The 25,569-nt window shown below is 33.8% G+C and overlaps 1 protein-coding gene across 1 annotated transcript in view; it reads right to left on the bottom strand.

Moving 5' to 3' along the window:
• The window catches only part of MDGA2 (MAM domain containing glycosylphosphatidylinositol anchor 2), a 364,476-nt gene that overhangs the window by 32,480 nt on the left and 306,427 nt on the right, over nucleotides 1–25,569 (bottom strand). Inside the window, exons 9-10 of the mRNA XM_008694362.2 lie at nucleotides 11,936–12,113; nucleotides 7,936–7,956 (exon numbers count right to left, since the gene is read on the bottom strand). Coding sequence (XP_008692584.2) covers nucleotides 7,936–7,956; nucleotides 11,936–12,113 — 199 coding nt within the window. The remainder of the gene's footprint in view (nucleotides 1–7,935; nucleotides 7,957–11,935; nucleotides 12,114–25,569) is intronic.

The following is a 25,569-nucleotide window of genomic DNA, read 5'->3' on the forward strand; positions in this document are numbered from 1 at the left end:
AATATTTTAAAAAGTAGTTATCTTTAAAATTTTTTTTGAATGTGTATTTGGCAGATGGTTGAAATTCACTAGAAATAAAGTAATGAAAGGTCTTTATGAAGACTGTGGAAGGACTGGGATTTTTTGTATGCCTGCCACATGCTGCGTTCAGACCCAACAAAATTGTAATGAGGGTAAGAATAATATTTCTAGGTATCAAAGGGTTTTCTTACTGGGATGTAGCCTGCTTGAAATATAGGTGTAAATAAAGAAGATAATAATGTCAACTAGACACAAGACATGAACAGATATTTCTCCAAAGACATCCAAATGGCCAACAGACACATGAAAAGATGTTCAACATCACTGATCATCAGGGAAATGCAAATCAAAACCAAAATGAGATATCACACAATGAGATGGCAGTTAAAAAAAAAAAAAAAAAGCATTACCAAGTATGTGGAAAAACTGGAACCCTTATACACTGTCATGGGAATGTAAAATGGTATAGCCAGTAAGGAAAACAGTACGAAGTTCCTCAAAAATTAAAATAGAACTACTGGGGGCACCTGGGTGGTTCAGTTGGTTAAGTGTCCAAGTCTTGATCTCAGGGTTGTGAGTTCAAGTCCCACGTTAGGCTACATGCTAGGCATGGAGCCTACTTAAAAAAAAAAAAAAAAAAAAGTAGAACCACTGTGTAATCCAGCAATCTTATTTCTGGGTGTCTGTCCAAAAAATTGAAACCATTATCTCAAGGAGATACTTGCACTCTTATGTTCACTGCAGCATATTTCACAATACCCAAAATATGGAAGCAAGCTAAGTGCCCATCAGTGGAGGAATGGATAAAGAAGACATACATACAATGGAATATTATTCAGCCTTAGAGAAGAAGAAAATCTTGCCATATGTGACAACATTGATGAACCTGGAGGACATTATACTAAGGAAATTATATTAAGCCAGTCCTAGAAGAATTAAGCTGCATGATTACACTTACGAGGTATCTAAAATATCCAAATACATAGAAGCAGAAAGTAGAATGGTGGTTTTCAGGGGCTGGGGGAAGATGGAAATGGAGAGACATTGGTTAAAAGGTAGAAACTTTCGGTTCTGCAAGATGAGTCAGTTCTAGAGATCCGCCGTAGAACTTTATGCTGGGCTAACGATGCTGTATTGTGTACTTAAACGTTATTAAGAAGGTAGAACTCACATTAAGTGTTCTAATCACAATTTAAAAAAGGAAGAGAGAAGGAAGGAAAAAGGGAAGGAAGGAAGGAAGGAAGGAAGGAAGGAAGGAAGGAAGGAAGGAAGGAAGGAAGGAAGGAAGAAAACCACTGACATATATACACAAAAATAAAACAGAAGGCTTTTCCTTTGAATTTAAGGAATACGTTTTTGCTTTGTTTTTGTTTTCAGATTAAAGACTCACTGTACCTCTTTGTGTTTATTTATATTCCGTATTATTAATAGGAATATTTACAGGGAGTATAAGCATTTAGCGAATTCTAAATCAGTACATTTCTGGATAAGCAATATTCCATATAAAATATTCTTCAGCACATACTTATGCCATAGATCTATCTTGTACTAAAGAAAACAGGACTGCTTGATACTATCAACTGAGATCTAATGTTGGTGACAGCAGTGTAGCTGTACGCATGGATACATTTCTTTAAATATCTTTTAGGCACAGCAGGAGATTCCCTTAGCTGCTACTTTGGGTCATGATAAAGCAATGCTTGACTTTAAATGTTTTCAGTTGTTTAATTACATATTGTATATACACAAGGTAAATGTCAAAAAACAAATGTAAAAATTCAAGGATTTGTTTATAAATCTGCGGCCAAATCTTACTTTTTATGTCATTTAAAAATATATATAATGAATTTTATAAGACCATTTAAACATATCTTTTGCATAAGTTAGTTTTGTTTGAAAAAAAACTTGCCTACAAAAAAACCGAGTTTTTAAAACCTGAAAATTGAATTCTCTGATAGTGAAATTAAGCAACAATACAGCTATGAGAACCTAAGACATGTCCATAATTTTAGATATACCTAAACTTTTTCATAATTTGGTTATTTTACAGATGACATAAATTGTTTACAATAAATTTGAAGGAGGCTTAAGACTTTAATAATTCACCGTGGTCAAAGATACATAAGTCATCTCCATAGTTCTTCGTTACTTCTGTAGACATTCATTTTTACAGTGAAGAAATCTATTACTGGAAAGATTTTATAAAAAGTAGGAAGATAAAGGTGGAAAAATCTCACCATTTTGGACCATAATAATCTTATGATTATCCTGTCATTATATGTAGGATAATTATGCAAAAGGCTATCACTAAAAAAACTATTGAAATAAGTAATATCTTGATAGTGAAAATGCATCAGTCTGTAAAAACTTATCAAAAGTCTATGTAATATTAAATATTAAAAGATCTCATAAAATAGGAAAGTAATGCAGTCCAAGATTTTCACAAAGATATGTAACTGAAGACTGACTTGATCTTGAATTTTTTACTGGTTTTCTAACTATAACATAATCTTGGTAGTTTCAGGAGCTACATGGAAATAAAGGAATATATTTGAAATATTCTGCATTTTATGGTCTCCAAAATTGTGCTTTATTTACCCCAATTCTTCTCAATATGGTGAAGAAAGAATAAAACTTGGGGATAAGCAGCCTGATGCCTAATTGTCCTCTAGCCCAATGACTCCCTCTTGTACCCGCCTACCCTGTTTATTTTAAAAATTTTTTTAGCTTTACTGAAATATAATTGACAAACAAAAATTATATATATTTAAGATATATACAGTTTGATGTTTTGATATACATTTTGAAATGATCACACTGAAGCAAATTAATATATTCATCACTTCACAAATCACATAATTACCCTTATCTCTCTCCCTCCCTCCCTTCCTTCCTTCATTTTGGAGGTGAGAATGCTTACGATCTACCCTCTTAGCAAATTTCAAGTATACAATATTGTTAGGCATAGTCACCATGCTGTACATTAGATCTCCAGAACTCACTCAACTAACATAACTCAAAGTGTATACCCATTGACCAACATCTTCCCATTTCCCCCTCCCTCTTGCTCCTGGCAGCTGCCATTTTACACTCTGGATATGAGTTTGACTATTTTAGATGCCATGGAAATTAGATTATACAGCCTCTGTCCTTCTGTGTCTGGCTTATTTCACTTAGCATAATAAACCAAATTCATCCATGTTGTCTCAAATGGCAGGACAGCCTTTTTAAAAGCTAATATTCTGCATTTTCTTCCATGAATCCACTGATGGATGTTTAGATTATTTCCGTTTCTTGGCTATTGTGAGTAATGCTGCAATGAACTTGGCATTACAGGTATTTCATCAAGATTGAGCTTTATATAACTTTTGGATATTTACCCAGAAGTGAGACTGCCGGATCATTTGGTAATTCTCTCTTTAATTTTTGAAGAACCTCCATACTGTTTTCTATAATGGCTGTAGCAATTTACATTCCTACTGATAATGTGCAATGGTTGATTAAAGAGACTGTCCCTTCCCTATTGTGTGTTCTTGGCACTCTTGCCGAAAATCAGTTGACTGTAAATTCATGGATTTATTTGTGAGCTTTCTATTGTGTTCTGTCGGTCTAAATGACAGTTTTTATGCCAGTACCACACTCCCTTGATTACTGTAGATTTGTGATATATTTTAAAATCAGGAAGTGTGATGCCTCCAGCTTTATTTTTATATTACATTAGCTATTTGCGATCTTTTGTAGTTCTGTATGAATTTTAAGATTGTTTTTTCTATTTATGTAAAGAATGTCATTGGTATTTTGATAGGGATTGCACTGAATTAGTATATTGCTTGGGGAAGTATGGATATTCTAACAATATTAATTCTTCTAATCCATGAACATGGAGTGTCTTTCCATTTACCTGTCTTCTCTAATTTCCTTCAACAATGTGTTATAATTTTTATTGTAGAAGTCTTTCACTTCTTTGGTTAAGTTATTCCTAAGTATTCTAGTCTTTTTGTTGTTATTTTGAATGGGACTGTTTTCTTAATTTCCTTTTAGGATAGTTCATTGTGAATGTACAGAAATGTCACTGTTTTTTTGTACATTAATTTTGTGTCATCTCACTTTAATCTGTTTATTAGTTCTAACTTTGGAATGATATTTTAGAGTTGGCTATTACGGTAAACTTTCTTTTCAGTTTTAAGTAGTTTCCTAGAGATAGTGAGATGGTCACACATATGTATTATTTATATTATTATATTATACATATTAATATTTACATGTATGTATATTTCATATATACATATATGTGTGTGTGTGTGTGTAAAAATTTTAAAACCTCTTTACAGTAGAAAATTTCAACTACATTGCTAAGATACTTGAGAGACCTCAGAATTCATTTCAATCTGATTTCAATATTTTCGTTTTCTTTTCAATTAACACAGTCCAGTCACAGACTAAACTTCAGGTTTGGTCCAAGGGTACCCTTCCTGAGGAAATCAGCAATGAATGAGAAGGACAACTGACACTGCTGGTGTTTCCTGGAGCTTGTAGGATGTGGTTCTTTTGACAACTAATCATCCTTCCTTTCAGTTCAAAATTTCAATCAAAAGAGTTTTTTAAAAAACTATAAAGAGGGGCACCTGGGTGGTTCAGTCAGTTAAGTGTCTGCCTTTGGCTCAGGTCATGGTCCCAGGGTCCTGGGATGGAGCCCCATCCGGGGATCCCTGCTCAGCGAGGAGCCTGCTTCTCTTTCTGCCTCTGCCTGCTGCTCCCCTGCTTGTGCGCTCACTCTCTCTGACAAATAAATAAATAAAATCCTTTAAAAAAACCCCTATAAGCAAAAGGACTTTCTCTTTTAAATTTAAAAGTAATTATTTTGAGTCTAATGAATCATACTAGGACAAAATTTCATAGACTTACTCTATATAGATATATTGGAAGTAGATACTTAGGATATGTCAGTTCACTTAAAGACGACATAAGTTGTTAAAATGCAAGATTTAAGATTAGTTTGATTTGCTGCCAATATATGTCTCATATCACATGTATTATATTAAATATAATATATATTCCAATATATTCCTACAATCATTTTTTTCTATAAAGATGTTTTGGATAAACCATAATTTATAAGTAAGCCAACATATATTCAAAAGATTTTTAAACTTTATTATCTAGACAATAATCTTTTATGGAAGAAATATTACTAAATGGTATTATAAGAATTCATTACACGTAACTATAAATAACCTAAGAAGCAAGATTTGGCAGCATTTTCTTCATTTTAAGAAATCACTTAGCATCCTATCAGAAGTACTTAATGTTTTTAATTTCATTTTTTCCTCATTGACTTTTTTTTTTTTTAACTGCTTAATTTTCACTTTCTCTTCAACTTCATTAATAACATTACTGGGAAAACATGTTTTAATGCAATGTGGAGGATAAATAGTAAGCATATTGTAACTAATTGAACTATTGTAGCAAAATTATAGAAACAAAAACCAAGTTTGCCTGAGGTTGGGATGCAAACAGGTTTAACTACAAGGCAGCAATACAAAAATTTTATAGAGATGATGGAACTTGTGGTGATGGTTTCATAACTGTATGAATTGGTCAACACTTCTTACAGAAGTATGCACAAGTGTTAATTTTACTGTATTTAAATTGTGCTTTGAAAATCAATGACAAAATTTAAGACATTATGCCATTTAAGAAATCTCAGGTGAAAGTAGTCTAGCTGAGGGAAAGAAAAAATAACTTTCCATAGCAAAATCTAAAAGAAAACATGACCTTCTTCTACATGTTGGCCTATTTTCCTCTTATTGAATAATGTCTGGCTAATTTATTAAGAGTTTGAATGTATAATGAATGAGTTTGCTTGATAAAGCATTTTTCTTTTAGGTCTTTGGGACCTGAAGCGTTCTTTCACAGGGTTAAAGAAATCAATTAATAAAGGAGAAATGTATATGACTGTCAATAATATAAAAATAATTACTCGATAACTTAGAAAAATCATTGTGTGATGTTTACTAAAAAGTCTTTATTCTAAACAATTCTGATCTTTTACCATATTGAACACTTAGTAAAAAATAAAAAAAAGTAGATTCAATGGCAATCTTTAATATAGAGAGTTATAATGGAAATTATTTTAAAAGGAGACAATCCAATTCATTGTTTGACTAACAACAACAACAAAATGCTTGTTGGAGAAGAAGTGGGATAACTATGACCTAAAGGATACAAGCTTTTAAAAGAAGCAAATTCTAATTAACGTTGTTCATCTTCAGGTCACATTTCTGGCTTCTGTAATGTTTGAGTATCATACTCTAGACACACTGAGCTTTGCTCAGTTATTATGGGAACATGACTGTCCTTTCAATGGCAGGCCTTGCCTTTCCTCACCTTCTTCACCTAAAGAACCTCTACTCAACTTTCAGGAACCAGTTCAAATAGCATGTCTTCTATAAAACTTCACTTGCCATAAAATTAATGGTACTTTTTATATTGTATGGAAGTCATCTGTTAGCAAACAGTACCTCTACTATTTCTTTATACATGATTTTTCCCAGTAAATTAAAGCTACCAAAATTTTTTCCTTGAATTGAAATATTTGTCAACTTTTTCCTGTATCAGGTTTTAATCTTCCCATGACAACTCTTTTTAAACATTTCTATGACATTATAGTCAGAGAATTTACCTTCAAAAGAATTATAATCAATATAGTAATTAAATAGCAATAGTATCCTGGGTAAAAGCCAGGGAGAGCCTGATTTGTGCAATTAATTCACCTTGAAACTGTTGTGTATTTGTGGTATTAACAAATGATCATTATGCACCTGCTAAATATAAGATGCTGTGGTAGACCAAAAGACAGTGAGATACAGAGAGAAATTAGAAACATATTTAGCTGCTAAGTATTTTATGACAAAATAAAAAAAATAGCTTATAACATAGATGAAGACAAATTGTTTTTGGAAGTCAAATGGAGAGAATACCAGTGAAGAAAGAAGCATCTGTGCTAAACTTTATAAATGAACCTCAAAGGATTGAGGATACCCATATTAAAGTGTCATCGGTGAGAACAAAATGAACTGTGTATGAAAGCAATATGAAAACAGCAAAGATCTAAAAATGTATTCAGTATGAAAATCTGGATACGCAGAAATGGAGCAAAAGATGATCTTTAGTAGAAAATAAGGTAGCAACAGGTTATGTAGTTTGGTCTTGGATTATATAATCACTGAAAGGCCATTATAAGAAAGGAAACATAATAAAATGACAAAAAAGACCTGCACAGTTTCTTCACTAAGTGTAAGTAATGGAGAATATTGGAAGGATGGGAGTAAGAGTGTAAAGGTGGCTCTCCATTCTTTTATTAGCCAAGAACAATATATTCGTAGACACGAGATAGAAGACAAAGTCAATCTCTAATGTGAAATATTCAAGAGGATGGTGAACAGATTATCTTCTTCATTAACAATGGGGATATAGACCAGTGATGTATGGAAAATCTTGATTAAACCATTCAAATGCCAACTTTCTAACTATAGTCTTTTGTAACTGGAATAGAGAAATTAAAAAAAAAAATTAGAGAAACACATAATAGTAATATAAATGATATGCATTGCCACAAAAGAAAAACATAATCCCATAATTAAACAAATAACAAATGTTAAGTTGGAGGAAATGGCTGCATATTTAGGAAAACTTATAAAAATCAATGATCAATATTAAACAGTTTGTCTTTATAACCATATCCGTCGAAATTTAAAATTCACAATTCATATTTAATGCCAGTTTTACTGTTTCTAGGCCATCCCACTTTAAACCAAATATGAACGGTTACTAATAATCTTTATCTGCCTATGAGTTTTCTACTTTTCTTAACTGTGAAATGCTGTACCATTATTAAAATAAAAATATACTTACTCAAATGAGGATTAACAGGAGCTACAAGAAAAACAAAAAATAATGTTAGTATGGCTTGAATGTCTTTTATAAATAAAAGTCTAATCAGTGTCTCATAGTTCCTTATCAAAACTTAATGATCTTCCCCACGGTGACCATGGAGAATTATGTGTGCAATCCATTTTGTTCTAGAGGATTGAATAGAATCTACTTTGGAGCTCAGCAAGAACAGTCTCAAAGTACCCAAAAGATCAATGCTAAATAGCATGTGGGATTCGTTCATTTTCCAAGGAACAGAGTTGCTCATCTTTTATGTCTTAACCAGTGCAAAAACCCCCAGAAATCAAACCTCAGGCTGACAGTAGGCCAACCTAGAATCTAGATGTTTTAACAATGAAAGCAATTATCCAACAAAAATTACACTTTAGTTTTTTTGCTGTTATCTACTTCTGGTGAAAATAACATGGTGTATATGAAAATAAAGCAATCCTTATAGCATGTTATTACATGCACCCTAAAACAAATAGCTACACCAGTCCTGCTTTGTTTTCAAATAACAAGCAATACAGTTGTGTTTTTGTGCACCAGAAGACATATTTATCTCAAAAAACTGTGTTTACAATACAAGTGACAATTGATTTCTACATGAAGAGAAATGAATACTTTACATTTTACTGAAACAACAACAAAAATATATCTAATCTAACAGACAAAATGGTATCTGTGTATCTGATTATTTTATCACTTTGAGGAAAAAATTCATTTTGGATGAAGTAAAGCATTGTTGGGGTCTCCCAAGATTACAATAGGCAGATAATCTAACTTGCAGAAGTTTGCTCTGTTTTTAATTCTAGTGTTTTCCATTAACCACTTGTTAAACTTGGACTGTACAAATGAAGTATGATAGTAAAAAATGCATACACGAGCCTAAGCATGTTCCTAGTAATTGTTACATTAGTACATTGAGATCAATTTTAACAAAGTGAGTTTCTCAATCACATATTTTTACTATCTCTTACAGAAGATAGACAATTTCTATTACTTTGTTTTTCTGATTCTGTTTCCCCGTTGCCAATTATGAAATAAGTAAGTAGAGAGGGAACTATATACCTACTAGTTCCACTGAGTGGAGAAAAAATAATAATTATTTTTCTTGCAAGATGTCAATATATTATAATTTGAAAATTAATTAGTAGAAATGAAAATAATTTCATAATTAAAATATTATGAAATTTTTAAATTGTCTATGTATTATCTCACAAAGAAGTAAGCATCTTTGAATTCTAGTTTGGTTCTAAAAAATATGTCACACCTACAGTTAACCTCCAACCACACTGAGTTTTAACTGAATCTTCTGCTACGATATTACTAGTCATCAAATTCACTAAAAGCAGCAGATTTAACCGTGTAAAAATTTCCATTCTAAATTCTAAATATTGCAGTGAGCCCTTTTTTTACAATTGAACTTTCATGTATCATTTTTCATAAACATCTAGGTACCATTTAAGTAAACTTTACCCAAATCTATATTATATAAAAGTAATTTTAAATAAAATGTTTAAGATTTTGATAAGTATGCCTAAGAATGTAAAGATAAAGTTGAAACTACCATAACATCTATTTTCCAGATTTACTTTTCATTTTACTCTGTTGCCTCAGAGTTTTCAGTAAAACTACTGAGCTTATAAAGATTTGTTTCTCTATTTCTCTTTAAGAAAAGTCATATCATTTTTAAACATAGCAAAGCAACATGGATCCTCTGCCATGAAAGGGTGAACTAGACCTAGTTCTGTTCAGAGTTTGTCATTTCATAGTTGTTTAATTCTGCAGGACACTGAAACTTTCAGTGTCCTAGTATCTTCTTCTTTTTAAAAACATGGATATCAGTGCATTGTTCTAATGCCCCTTCATATTGAGGTGTCTACAGTTTTATAACTTAGGGGCAGGGAGCATAAAACTTAGATAAGAGGAGACAATAATTCATATTTTATAAAATATATAAAACTAAAACTTCAGAAAAAATATATTGAGATGCTATCTAATTGTGTGCCCAATGGAATCATGGAGGTAATTACTGAATAGCAATTGTTACCGTCATCAAATTTTATGTGTTGTCATTAACAAAAATGGTATCTTTTTAAGGAACCACATTCAAGAAAAGATGTGCAGTGATTCTAATGCTTTTACAAATGTATATTTTTAAAGGACCGTATTCAAGAAAAAGATACTCAGTTATTCTAATGCTTTTACATCCGTGATCTTCTATTAATAGTCTACTCTACATTGTATTTCATCTTTTTTATTGAAAATTGAATATATATAATTGTTGAGAAGAGAGTGAAAATAAGGGATTTCATGTGAAAAGCAACTCTAATGAGATTTTAATAATTTCACTGTATTTTTTTACTTTTGATAGTATTCAGTTTCCCTCTTAAGTAGGAAAAACATGCTTAATGCTAAACTGAATGGAGAACTCCAACTGCAAAGAAACACATTCTATTATTTTTTTTAAATCCAGTCCTGGTAATCAATGATAAAGAGAATAATATTTCACTAAAGTAATGAAATAAATATGAAATAGTTGGCCAATGATTCATTCAACCCTGAAAAATATACTGACAATTTTAGAGGTAGTCGCTAAATATCATAAATTTCAACGGAAAAAATTCACATAAATTTCAATTGATAAAATATTAATCTGTTTCATTAACATGCACACGAACATACCCACATACAATTAGATATTTTTAACATTAGCAACAAGCTGCAATACATCTGTACAATGGGATATTAAAGAATAAAAAGAAATAAAAATAAAAAGAAATGCACTATCAAGCCTCAAACATGGAAAAAACTTAAGGGCATATTGTTAAATTAAATAAGTTAGTTTGAAGAAGTTATATGCCCCATTATTCCAATTCTACAACATTCTAGAAAAAACAAAACTATAGACGATAAAAAGATTAGTGGTTGTCAGGTTTGGAGGGGACGGGGATGAATAAATGGAGCAGGGGAGTTTTAGGGCAGTGCAACTATTCTGTACGATACTGTAATGGTGAATAAATTATATTATCCACTTCTCACAATTCATATAACTGCACAACACAATAAGAAACACTAATGTAAACTGCTTGCTTTAATAACAATAGGTCAGTATTCTTTATCTTCTAGTAGTTTAATAATTTTATGTTTTACATGTAGGTCCGTGATCCATTTTCAGTTAAATGTCACAAAAAGTAAAAAGTCTGTATTTAGATTCAATATTTTGCATGAAATTTTGCTAAAGAAAGATGTTAATAATACGGGAAACTGTGTTGGGGGAAAGGGCACATACGGAAGCTCTCTCTACTTCCTGCTTGATTTTTTTTTGTAAATCTAAAAATGCTTAAAACATCAAGTCTATCAATTAAAAAACAAGCTTTGATAACATTTGCTAACTTCTTAATGATGTAAATTTTAAGGACATCAAGAATTTGGGAAAAATGCAGAATTATTGTACCATAGCATGGGATAGAGGATAAAGAGACATTGTTGACATCATCGCATTGATTCAGTATTAACTGAAACATTATTCTACATGTCTACATTTAAATCAAATATTACAATTTATAGTGATTAAGTTTTCTAGATTTGTTTGTTTATTTGCTGGTTGTTTTGTTTTGTCACCTGGCTGATGATGCAGAAGATCAGTATGCTGAATTTTAGTTTTTTCTAAATTTAATAGATAGTTGCAATGTACATATTCCAGACAGTTTAACATGCAAATGAATACTTTTATTTTTATTTTTTATTTTTTTTAAAGATTTTATTTATTTATTTGACAGAGATAGAGACAGCCAGCGAGAGAGGAAACACAAGCAGGGGGAGTGGGAGAGGAAGAAGCAGGCTCATAACGGAGGAGCCTGATGTGGGGCTCGATCCCAGAACACCGGGATCACGCCCTGAGCTGAAGGCAGATGCTTAACCGCTGTGCCACCCAGGCGCCCTGCAAATGAATACTTTTAAATAAAAGACTACTTACCACTATATTTGATGACACGAATTGTTGAATCTCCTTCGCCAAATTTGGTGAGAGGAGTTAGTCGGACTTCATAAGCCTCTGGTTTAATTAACTCAGTCAAGTTATATGTAATTAATTCTCCTTTTTGAATATTTCCATTTATTTTAATCTCCTGTTCCCACCAACGCTGCTGTCCAGCCTGAAATCAAAAGAATTATGTAATAATATCCCCAATATTTTCTTCAGAGAGACTTACTGTGTTCTAACAAGTGGGCAAAAAAGCATTCTGAAATTTTATTAAATAAGAAAGTACATTACATTATATGAATACATTTTATTAAAGTTCAAGTTTCTATAATAAGCAACAAATTTTGTAGATTTTGCAGATAATTACCAAATTATCACAGAGTAGTTTGGCTGATTAAACAGACTTAATATGCCATTTTTAATTATTAAGAGTCAGAGGATAAAACAATAGTTTCAACTGCAGTCTCAATCAATACAGAGGTTTGAAGAGATAGTTTACTTCTTTTTTTATTCTTTTTTTTAAGTTTCTATTTAAATTCCAGTTAGTTAACATAAAATGTAATATTAGCTTCAGGTATACAATACAGTGATTCAGGACTTACGTACATCACCTGGTGCTCATCATGACAAGTGCACTCCTTAATCCCATCACCTATTTAACCCATCCTCCCACCCACCTCCCCCATGGCAACCATCAGTTTGGTCTCCATAGTTGAGTCTGTTTCCTGGTTTGCCTCTCTTTTTCCCCTTTGCCCGTTTGTTTTGACTCTTAAGTTCCACATATGAGTGAAACCATATGGTATTTGTCTTTCTCTGGCTGACTTATTTCACTTAGCATAATGCTCTCTAGCTCCATCCATGTCATTGCAAATGGCAAGATTTCATTCTTTTTTAGGGCTAATATTCCACTGTATATATACCACATCTTGTTTATAGTCAACTGATCTTTGACAAATGAGCAAAGATAACGCAGTGGAGCAAAAACAGTCTTTTCAGCAAACTGCAATGGAACACTGGGCCTCCACATGCAAAATATTGAATCTACATACAAAATTTATGCTTTTCATGACATTTAACTGGAAATGATCACAGACCTACATGTAAAACATAAAACTACAAAACTACCAGAAGATAACATAGGAGAAAAACTAGATGACTGTGGGTTTGGCAAGAGCTTTTTAGATACAATACCGAAAGTACAATCCATGAAAGAAATAGGTGATAAGCTGGACTTCTCTGAATTAAAATTTTCTACCCTGCAAAAGACAGTTTCCAGACAACCGAAAGAGAAGCACAGACTGGGAGACTATATTTGCAAAAGACACATCCAAAATATATAAACATGTCTCAAAATTCAACAACAGGAAAACAACCCAGTTAAAAAATGGACCATGGATCTTAACAGAAAAGATGCTGAACTGTATGTCATCATAGGAATAAAAATTAAAACAATGAGATGTCACTGCGTACCTATTAAAATAGTCAAAATCCAGAACACTGGCAACACCAAATGTTGATGGGATTGGGAAGCAAAAGTAACTTTCATTCATTGCTAATGGAAATGCAAATGGTATAGCCAATTTGGAGGATAATTTGGGTTTTGTTTCATTTTCATTTACAAAACTAAATATACCTTTACCATATTATCAAGCAATTGTGTCCCTTGGTATTTACTTAAGGGGGCTGAAAACTTATGTTTGCACAAAAATCTGCCCATGACTGGATGTCTATAGCAGCATTATTCATAATGGACAAAACCTGGAAGCTACCAAGCTGTCCTTCAGAAGATGAACAGACAAACAGTGCTACAACCAGACAATGGGATATTACCTGTGCCAAAAAGAAGAGTTATTAAGACATGAAAAGACATAAAACAAACTTAAATGCATATACTAAGTGAACAAAACCAATCTGAAAAGGCTGTATACTGTATGATTCCAACTGCATGACATTCTGAAAAAGGTGAAACTATGGATATAGTAAAAAGATCAGTGGTTGCCAGGAGTTGAGGGGAGGGAGGTATATATAAGCTGAGCACAGGGAATTCTGGGGACAGTGAAACTACTCCGTATGATGATATCACGGTGGATACATGTAATTATAAACCCACAGAACATACAACTCCAAGAATGAACCCTAATATAAATTATGGACTTTGGCTGATAATAATGGATCAGTGTAGGTTTATCAGTTGTAACAAATGGATCATTCTGTTGGGTGATGTTGTTACTGGTGGAGGCTAAGCATGTGCTGGGCAGGGAGTATATGGGAATTCATGGTACTTTCTGCTCAGTATTACTATGAACCCACAACTACTCTAAAGGAATGAAGTCTTAAAAAAAATCTATTCTGCCACTTGATAATTTTCTTTTATTTGCATACATCTTCAGTTTTCTTTTATTCACATAAGTAGTGTAAGTATAGTTGCTTTATAATATTTTTATATCTGAAGTGTATAGTATCCTTGTTCTTGATACTTTTCTCTGTATTTTCTTGTTTATTTTTAACTGTGTGTTGATCATGTAACTAAAAATACTATTACTGGGGGTTCTTTGCCATCTAGGACACAGTTATATTCCCTCAGAGATATACCTTTGTTTCTGACATGCTCCTAAGCGCGTCAACAGTGTGGTTCACTTTTGCTTTCATTTTATTTAATTAATTTATTTATTTATTTTTATTTTTATTTTTTTAAAGATTTTATTTATTTATTTGACAGAGATAGACAGCCAGTGAGAGAGGGAACACAAGCAGAGGGAGTGGGAGAGGAAGAAGCAGGCTCATAGCGGAAGAGCCTGATGTGGGGCTCGATCCCGTAACGCCGGGATCACGCCCTGAGCCGAAGGCAGACGCTTAACGGCTGTGCCACCCAGGCGCCCAGACCTTGGGTTTTGATTCCTGTTTGATCACCACTGCCAAACTATAAGACTCAAAGTTCAAGTTTGTGTGGGTTGGTGAGAAGCTGAAGGCAAAAGCAATTTGGGTGGGATATTCCAACTAAAATACTTTGTGTTTCCAGTTTTCCTTACATTTTTACCTGGTAATATATATGCACATACATACTATATAATTAAATGTGCATACATATTTTTTCAAATATGTATATATTTGCTTGTTTTCTGAGGGTGAGTTGTTCTTAATTATACAGCCTAATCTGTTATACTTCTGGATATGTAAATCTCAAATATATGCAATTAACACAGTATAGAAAAATGACAAATAAAATTATGGAATAAAACAAATCCCATATATATATTTGTGGGGTTTTTCACATAGAAGACAAAATAAGATTTATCATCCAACTGGTTATGTGTATGGAAAAAAAAACCCATGAATTTGATGTCTAGCTCTCATCTTATATAGAAAAAGTCTCAGGAAGGGGTGCTTGGGTGGCTCAGTAGGGTAAGCATCTGTCTTCAGCTCAGGTCATGATCTCAGGGTCCTGGGATCGAGCCCCACATTGGCCTCCCTGCTCAGCAGGGGGTCTGCTTCTCTCTCTCCCTCTGCCCCGTTCCCCTGCTTGTGTGCACACTCTTTCTCTCTCTCTCTGAAATGAATGGATATGATCTTTAAAATAAAAAAAGAAAAAAAGAAAAGAAAAAGTCTCACAAAGATCAAATAAGACAAAATTAAAAAGCAAAAGTTAAACTACTTAGAAAATAATACAGAAGAATATCACCATGACTCCAAGTATGACATTGATTTCTTAAACAGGATAGAAAAGCACAATTAGCAAAGGAAAAGACTGGTAAATTAGCCAATCATAAGTTTGAAATTAATTTTAAAATTTTGATATAAAAAGTTCTCATCAGTTCTCCCCACTAAACAGCTAAGATAAAGACAGACGTTTGAAGAAGATATTTATAAGATATTTAGAACATGTACAGCTAAATAGATTATATTAATACTCTTCTAACTTAGAAAAATTAATCAAGAGCAAAATCAGGCTAATAGGAACAGGTATTTCATAGATGCAGAAACCCAAATAACCAATTAAAGAAAAGGCTCAGCCTCACCATGTACTAAGAGAATGGAAATTAAAATCATAATACCATTTCCATCATCAGATAAACAAAAACTTATAAAAAACAATATTAAAGTTTGGTGTGGGTATAAAACAATGAGCATTTTTATACAAGTCAAGAACAGGGAGAGTGAGAGGAGTGGGGGGATGGGTAAGGTTTGAGTCCACTTAACAAGGGAAGGAGTTAGCCTGCAACAGTGTTACAGATAGTAGCAGAAGACTAGAGACAACGAGATCAAAGAAAAGGACTCAGGACACAGCATACAGCAGAAGCTCTACATTCACACCGGTTCCCCTTGTCTCCTAAGTCCCATGGGGGGGGGGGGTGGACAAGTCCCCACATGGATTTTGTACGTGCCTTGGGTTTGTATCACAGCTGAGGGACGCTGAGCTTAAAAAAGCTTAGTATCTCTCTCTCTTTTCCCCGCTTTGCTCATTCGTTTTGTTCCTTAAATTCCACATATGAGAGACATGAGAGATATCCTAGGGTATTTGTCTTTGACTATTTCACTTAGCATAATACTCTCTAGCTTCAAACTAAGAAACAGAGTCCTAACTCTAGAGAACAAACTGATGGTTACTAGAGCGGAGGAAGGTGAGGGGCTTAACTAGGTGATGGGGATGAAGGAGGGCCCTTGTTGTGATGAGCCTAGGTGTCGTATGGAAGTATGGAATCACTATATTGTAACCTGAAACTAATATTCTACTGTATGTTAACTAACTGGAATTTAAATAAAAACTTAAAAAAAGAAACTTTAGTATTTTATGACTGACAGTGACAAAACCTGCTCAAGCATTACCGAAGAGGGCAACGCTGTATTTATTACACTGGACGTTAGACAGACCTTCCTCTGCTCTAAAGCGAGACAATATCTCTGTTTTCTACGGATGCTAGCTCCACAAATGACCTTGAAAAGATAGGCTGGAATAAAAAGACAGTTAGTGTTTCTGCATACGCGATATGCAAAAAAGCAAGACATCGTGGGAAATCGTCTTCTAAAAATATAGTCTTGATGAGTACGTAAGCTGAGGAGCAATTTGGCAATAAAAACACTATTACAATGAGAACAGATAAACTCTTGCATTTGTACACACACAAACAGAAATATTCATGGCGTAGAAAACACAGAAAATGATCTAAACCTCAATAAGAGATAAAATAATAAAACCGTAGACTCTTCATAAAATGTAACACAAAATATAGCAGGAAAAATGAACCTAAGCTCTATGCATCATGCTGGACAAATTTCACAAAAGTAATATCGAACTAAACTTAATTTTGAAACAGGCATATTATAAAAATTAAATTCAAAGTATGTATCTTGAAGAGGGATGCATAGCTATGTATTGGGTATAAAGAAATGCAAAAACTAGTAAATGCTAAGCTCAAGATCCTACGGGTCAGGAGGGTTAGGAGAGTGCCAAAAGAAGATGCACCTGTGAGGGGTAAACAAAGGACTTCACTGTATTTGGTGATTTTTTTGTTTCTTTAGACTGGTGATAGATATACACATTAGGATGATATTTTTGTGTATGACTGAAATATTTCCCTTTGTTTTTCAAAGAGAGGACTGTAAAATAAAAGAGATAGGCAATGGTGCCGTCTCGTGGTGTTTCCCACGTCTACATCTGTGGCTTCTCCTCTCTCTTGCCGCGCTGCTGTGCCTTCTCCTGACTTCTGGATGTTGATGGTCCCCAGAGCTTTATATGCTGTGGGTTTTGATACTCTGTATCAGTGGCCCTCGCATCTAGGCATCCAGGAGAATCGTGGGACAATCTCGCTAAAAACCAAAATTTCAAGTCTTAAGTACCAGTGGTTCTGTTTCCCTCCTGGGCTGAAATCAGGAGTCAGACACTTAACGTACTGAGCCAGGCAGGTGCCGCTACAAGGCAGGTTAGATGCGGATGGGCCTGGAGCTACATTTGGTGAGGCTCACTCTTGCTAGACCACCTCTTTGATACTAGTAGCTTCTTCTAACACCTCTAGATTTATTACTGCCTAACTTGCATTTTTAAGTCAAGTTAAAAACAAAACTAATAAAAACGAAAACAAAAATACCCTACTATATCTGTTAGCCCTTATATGACCAAGCACTATGTTAACTGTATTATACTTCTTACATTTAATCTAGCACAACCTCTACTAAGTCAGAACTAATACTAGCCTTGATTTACAAATAAGGAAACTGAGGCAGAGAGAAGTTAATGTAACTCTCTAAGGTCATGTAGCCAGAGAGTAGCATCTGCAAAATTTGGTTACACCCACAATGACTCTTCCCCTCATCACTTTTTCCTTGCTTCCCCAGAACTTATTGCTCCCTTCCTTTTTTCTTTTTTTTTTTACCAGAGCCTTTATTTATTTAGTTATACTACACTTATAATACTTTTTGCATACAGATTCTATGCCAGCAACAATTTCTTAATAGTTTTTATACCTGCAGTGTCTGGTCAATAACTTGATAAAGATGTGATCAGATTAAATTCTAGCATGTAGTGTATATTTAACTGGCCTCCAAGGGGTGCAGCAGAAAGTCCAACATACTTACCGATAACCACATACGATCACTGAATTGATAGACATGGGTACAATGGACACAGAACCTAACTGCCCAGAAGGTTTTTACTCATGCATAGTTGATACCAGACACTACAAAGTTCCTAGTAGTTCTGGAGTCAAGTATTCTACAAAATAATAGAATGTAAATGACGATATCTTTCACTGTTTTTAGATTTTAAACTAAAGGCAACGTATTATTTCGGAAGATAGATAAAAGTAGTTTAAACTCACAAAAATATATATAAATGATTTGACATTTAACTATTATCTAAGGACAAGCAAGTTTAATCAAGGTGTACTTTTCTGGGTGTTAATATAAGTTCAAAACCACTCGATACTTGTAGAACATCCCAAGGGAGGACTGTAGGTATCCTGTTGTTATAATGAGATACTCTCCTCAAGTGATTTTAGTAGGCGGGTACAACGATGTTGGTACTTATTACAAACTAGAGTACAGAATTTCATATGTGTATTAAAAAAGCAATAACTTTGATTCCAAGTCTTTAATTTTAAAGTTGTAATGAAAGTATATACTTCAGCAGTTGAGGGGTAAGCAATTAAATATTTCATATTCTATCTCACTGAGCTGTGCCAATGTAAAAACGTGAAACCAGATGCAGTGTCTGCACATACACATAAGAAAACGCAACATTAGTCCACTGTGCGGAGGTAAGACCACGGAACCCTCAGAGACCGTGGCGCCCCGACCGTGCACATACCCCATACACATGTTCATATGAAAGCAATGCGATAAAAAATCTTCTCTAAAAATTTCCATTTAACTTTTACTTTTCCTAGGAGATACACTCTTTTCAGATGATTTAAGGGAAGCCTAGAAACCTAGGCAATCAAAACCTAGAAGTCCCCTACAATGAAGCATTTCATTAAAAGCTGTGGTTTACTGTTTTTACCACAGAAGATAGCTAAAAAGCTATCATTGAAAAGGCTTCAGAAGGAAAAAAAAATTACTTTTTTTTTTTTTTTTTTAGTTTTAAAAGGAACAAAATTAGCTCCTTTAAGTAGAAGTCTGCAATGAATTCTGAAATGTGACTGAGGAGGGGGAAGCTGCTGTCTTTTCCTTTTCCTTTTGGAAATAAACCTCTTTCAGCATGATAATGAACTCCAATGAAAGGTACTGTGTAAGAGAGAACCTGAAGGAGAAGAGAGAGTGCACAACTGAATATAAGACATATATACAGTTTATACCATTTATTTTGATGTAACCTATAAAAAAGATGCTGATAGGGGCACCTGCGTGGCTCAGTGGGTTAAGTGTCTGCCTTCGGCTCAGGTTGTGATCTCAGGGCCCTGTGTGGGCTGGGCGGGCTCCCTGCTCAGCGGGGAGTCTGCTTCTCCCTCTCCCTCCGCCTGTCCCCCTTCTTGTGCACACACACACTCTCTCTGAAATAAATAAAAGATCTTTAAAAAAAAGAAAGATACTGATACACCCATTTTATCAGAAACTTCCATTCATATTTACCAGCTACATTGCTAGTAAAAATAACAGTTCATGTTGAAAACCCAGGTATTACAGACCCTAAATCATATACTCTTATAATTATTCCACCGAGCCTAAACTAGCTAAGATAACATTTGGATGGCTTATAGTCTCAATTAAAGATGACATGGGTTTTAAGATGCATTATTATTTTAGTAACACCTTAGCGGTAAAGGGTTAATAAATAGCGTGGCATTAAATGTACCTTATTTTTATTTTCTACTAACTAATACTAGTATATATTTATCCTTGATTACATACCCTTTCTTCCTTCATTAGTACGAATTTGAATGTTATTCTTTTCACAGTACGAAATCTGAATTAGAGACACTTTTTTCAACACCCTTGAAATACTTGGTTTTTCAGACTTTGCTCAAGATATTAATGCCTTTGGAAGTGACAGTACATTCTTTTAGATATACAGGTGTTTAATAGTTTTTGTCTGCCATTCCTCTTTGGAAGCTAGCATGATTTTTCTTAATTGAATCCTGTTTAGTGAAAGTTACGGAGCTCTGCTTGAAAGCCAGCCTGAAGCTTTCAGCAGGTTGATTTGTAACGAGTCCGTCCACAAAGTACATCAACATCTACTCACTGAAGATACTGTATTGTCTTCTGAGGTATGTGGGCAACACCTACTGCTTTTCATTGCATTTCCATTGTTACAAATGGGATAGGTCACTGCCAAGTACATAGTATTTTTCATCTCTCCTCTCTTGGTGTATATCACGTTGCAATATTAAAGGCTTTTTAGAAAGCATGTAGGCGTCCGTGTTTAAATCAGAATTCAGAGAATGTCAAAAATGCAACTGTGGTGACAATCAGATTGACAGAAATGTATACAGAGCAAAGTCTGTATCTGGATAGACAATATTGTCTGCTAAATAACTTCCTCTATTGCCCAAATGCTGGCGAGTTCATTTTAATAACTAGGATATAAGGGTTTCCAAACACGGAACATTAGGAAGGTGGAGTGGGGAGACAGAATTGAGGAATTAGGACAGTGTCGTCTTTCAGGACAGATGGCCTTGTACTTCATTGTAATCTTATTTTGTAAAAACTGAGAACAGCCACAGTGACCCTAAAATCTTTTGACTTGAAAATATATTCTCATAATTTAACATAAGTAATGCATGTATTCATGTAGATTTTAATTTCAGATTTATCCATAAACAAAATAACAGATACTACTTAATAGTGATCTCAGTTAATAATTGGTTAATAACTTATTTTAGGAAATTTGATTTAAGTAATTATTGTTTACCAAGATGATGAATGTTATGATTTTGAAGAGGATGGAGAAACATGGGAAATGTCTAAGATAATGTAAAGTTAAAGTAGCAGAGTGCAAAACATAAACAATATTATTACGGCTGTGTAAAATACAGAACCCTATTAAAAGGTTATACAAAATAAGAACAGCTGCTTTAGGTAGTGAGACTCTGCATGATTAAAAATTCCTTTGATGTTATATTAACTAGTAGTAGGGACAACTAACTACTACACAACATCTGGGAAATCTGATTCCAAAGCGTGGGGATCGGAATAATATTACAGCATATAACTGAGGAGTGATAGAAAGCTACATTCACTAGCCATTAGAGAAAGTGCACATTTCATGTCCTGGACATTGAATGTTACTTATATTTCTAAAATTGAATTTTGCTTGCCTCATCCTGATGATGAAAAACTAATGTTTTTTGAAAAACTTATTTTTGACAACTCAAGTTGAACTCAATATATTTAAGATTTGAACTTGATAAACTCAGATTTGAAACGCAATCACTTCGAGTACTGAGTACTACCTGGGGAAGTAATTAAACCTATTCCCTGGTTTAAGCTCCCGGCACGGTAGTAGAAAGGATGCCTATTGTTTAGATTATCCTGTTTCCTACTGATCTTCAGTCAATTTCATTTGGTCTTTCCTGTCCTCTACTAGCATCTTTTGCTTATATCTTTGAACCTGCCTTGGCCTCTGGGTCAATATTTCTATTCAGCCTACATCTTTGGCAAATCATAGGTTCTTTGGGTCTAAGCACTCTCTCTGCCATTTCTCAGAGGTTTCGGTACATCTTGACTGCTTCCCCCGTGCCACCAAAAGACAGCCAGGCCCCAGGACCTGAAAATCTGACTCAGTCTGGGCTACTGTGCTACTCCAGGGCTCATTCTGCCAAGACCCACAACTTCCAGGCCATTCCTTCTGGGCTGCACACTGAGAGGTGAGATAGCCTTACCTATTCACATGGGCTGTAGGTACCTTTCTCAGGGAATGTTTAGGGCTTATTCTATTGCTCTTCTCTCAATTATTTTATAATATTCCTCATGCCTGGGGATTCTGTGTATTTGTATGGGAATTTCTTCCAGTGTTTTTATCCCTGACATAAAGGTTTTGGAACTCAACGCTCTCTCTCCCTCAACCACCTCCTGTCCACCTCACTACCACAGCTTCCATCTGATTTAAAGCTTAGGCTTTCAAGGCTACTGTTTTTGCTTAGATTTTAAAAGATCTATTCAGAGCTCATTTGCCATCTTTTTAATTTAGTGCTCGTGGGTTTGTCTTCACGTTCTTGAAATGTGTCTTCACATTCATGGACCATAACCTCAGCATCCTCTGTTGTAACCTTAAATAATAATGGAGCAGTTGGTTAAAAAAAAAAAAAAAAGATTACAATAATTTTAAAAATGCATTTGTTAATATTTCAAATTCCTAACTGTCCTTTCGCAATCAAAGAGTTTCGATTTAAAGAATTGACTTAAATGATAAACTAACATCAAAGAGCATTAGAAAGACACTGTATTTAGCTTTGAATGTCTTGAAAGTTATTCCCTACAGTTTTTCTAATTTACATTCTTTACCATAATAGTTACCTAATTACAAAACAAAGAAAAGAACAAAACAACTCTCAGGTAAAGACAGCATTGAATGGGTCTGCAGCTCCAGTGAATTTTAGTCTTTCAGGTAGTTTCCCACGTTTTCTTTCCTTGTCTACCTAATGAACCACTGCTCATATAGGTATGTGAATTGGAGATTTGTCAGAGTCTCTGGAAAGTATCCCCGGTATATAAATGAAAGATCTTGTAAATATATTTCAAGGATGATTTTTAAAAAATGAGAACTAAACATTAGGCACATAGAACAAAATCTTCAGTGACAACCAAATGAAACATTCTTGCTCAGTGACCATAGAAATGGAAGAAATAGAAGAAAAATCAAGCCAAACACTTTCTAAATATATTAAGAGTTTTATGACTTAAAGTTAAAAACGTAGTTCCAGAAAAAAATAAGACAAATATTAGAATAGAACTTTGAATAAAAGGAAGTCTTTTAGCCCCCTGAAAAAAATTTAGTTTCTGTGATAGCTGAACACTGAGTGAAGGGGTTGAAACAAAGACTAGCATTTTACACACTCAACTATTTATTATATATCTTTTATGTGACTTAACTTTACATTCCCAATGTAATCTTTTAAAATATATTAGAATTACATGAGAATATTAAATAGCTAATATTTATTGAGTGACTACTATCTGTTCTAAACATTATAGTTATTTTTTAATTTAATCCCAAGTAATTCAATGAAGTAGCTAAATAATTAACCTTAAATTTTAATTAACTTTAAATCTATATTATTCTATTTTCACTTATTCTAGTACCATGTGTAGAATTACTGCTTCTAAAAATAAAAACTCAAAAAATAAAATAATAAAAGAGAAGAGAAAAAAATAAATATAGTATCTCAGAAGACATACAGAACAGACTGAATGTTCAAATGAATCTTGCTAGCCTTCTTTTCCCACCCCTCGCGTGAACATTTTGGAGCCTTTGTAACGTACATGGCATTTGAAAGGTAACCGCTAACACTAAGCTCAGGGAATGCTCAAGGAAACATTTTTGTTTTTTTAACTTTGCAGAACCTTAGGTTGCATGAATAAAGATAATGTTCTCTCCGAACCCAAAACAGAAATAGACCCATAAATACAGAGAACAAACTAGTGATTGCCAGAAGGGAGGGGGCTGGGCAAAAAGGTGAAGGGGATTGAGAGGCACAGGCCTCCAGTTATGGAATGAATAAGTCACAGGAATGAACAAGTCAAAGGTTCAGCATAGGGAATATAACCAATGGTGCTGTAATAGCATTGTATGGTGACAGATGGGAACCGCAATTGTGGGGAGTGTAGCACAATGCATAGAGTTTTCCAAACACTACATCGAACACCTGAAACTGACGTAACATTGTATGTCAACTAGACTTCAATAAGAAAGGAAAGGAAAGAAAGGCGAAGAAAGGGAAAGAAAGAAAGAAAGAAAGAAAGAAAGAAAGAAAGAAAGAAAGAAAGAAAGAAAGAAAGAGGAAGAAAGGAAGGGAGAGAGAAAGAAAGGGAGGGAGGGAGGAAGGAAGAAAAAGAAAAAAGAAGGGAAAGAAAGAAAAGAAGGGAAAGGAAGGGAAAGAAAAGAGAAGCGAAAGGGAAAGAGGAAAGGGAAAGAGAAGGGAAGGGGAAAGGGAAAGGTAAGGAAAGGAAAGGAAAGGGAAGGAAAAGAAGAAAAATATTACTTTATGTTTTATGGAGTTACTTAGTAATAACTTTGATGATCTTGTAATCACGATTGTGTAAATATTGAATAACACAGTTTAGACTTGTGATTTGGTAGAGTTTAAAGGATTTGATGTATAATGGATAGAACATATGAAGGTCAAGTTTAGATAAATCTTGATGCGACAATTAAATAATCTTTCTTCAGTTTATAAAAAATAAGTTCTTTTGGTTTAACTAATAGAACTTATGTATAATTCCAATAACTACGATTTCATCAAAACAATTTCACCCAAAGCTTTCCCTGATTATTGGACATTTTTTGATAATGAGACTTGTTTCTCTTTATAGTATAGTTATAATAAAATTTTTAAGGTAAAAATGCAACAAAATTTGAATGTTTGATAAAGTTCCTATGTAGACTTAAAAAAGCTCATGTGTTATTATGTAGCAGAACTGAATACAGGTGGTTCTGACTCAGAAAAATTGTCAGTTTTGTCACGGTCAGGCTAACACATCTTTACCTGAGGGAAAATGCCCCATTATGAGAAACATGAATTTTCAAGACACAAGCAGCAACTTTTTAAAAATGGAGTATAAACGTCATTTAAGGAACATGAAGTGATATTCATTTTTAAATATAAAAAATGTAGTTACAGTAGATTCATATTTCAATACGATAATTAAATTTCTGGGAAGAAATCTGACAACTACAGTGTTCTCTATGTAGAAATTAAGAAACTAATTGCAAAGATTAAGGTTATTTAAAGATTCTCTTCTGTATTTTTAGCACAAGTCATACTAAAATAGGCTCCTTGCCATTCATTGTGACCCCAGCGAGTAGGGTGCCTACACGGGTACTGCTGTAGAGTATTTCCCTTAATCCAACCACCAGACACCAGGAAAGCTGATCCTTCCAACGTGCATTTTCTTTATCTTCCACAGTTTAAGGAATTACAGTTTGGGATGACAGTTGGGAATACTCAAAGTATTTTTGTCTACTAAGAAAAATAATAAAA

Source organism: Ursus maritimus, unplaced genomic scaffold (assembly GCF_017311325.1).
Source record: "Ursus maritimus isolate PB19 unplaced genomic scaffold, ASM1731132v1 scaffold_36, whole genome shotgun sequence".
Lineage (NCBI taxonomy): Eukaryota > Metazoa > Chordata > Mammalia > Carnivora > Ursidae > Ursus > Ursus maritimus.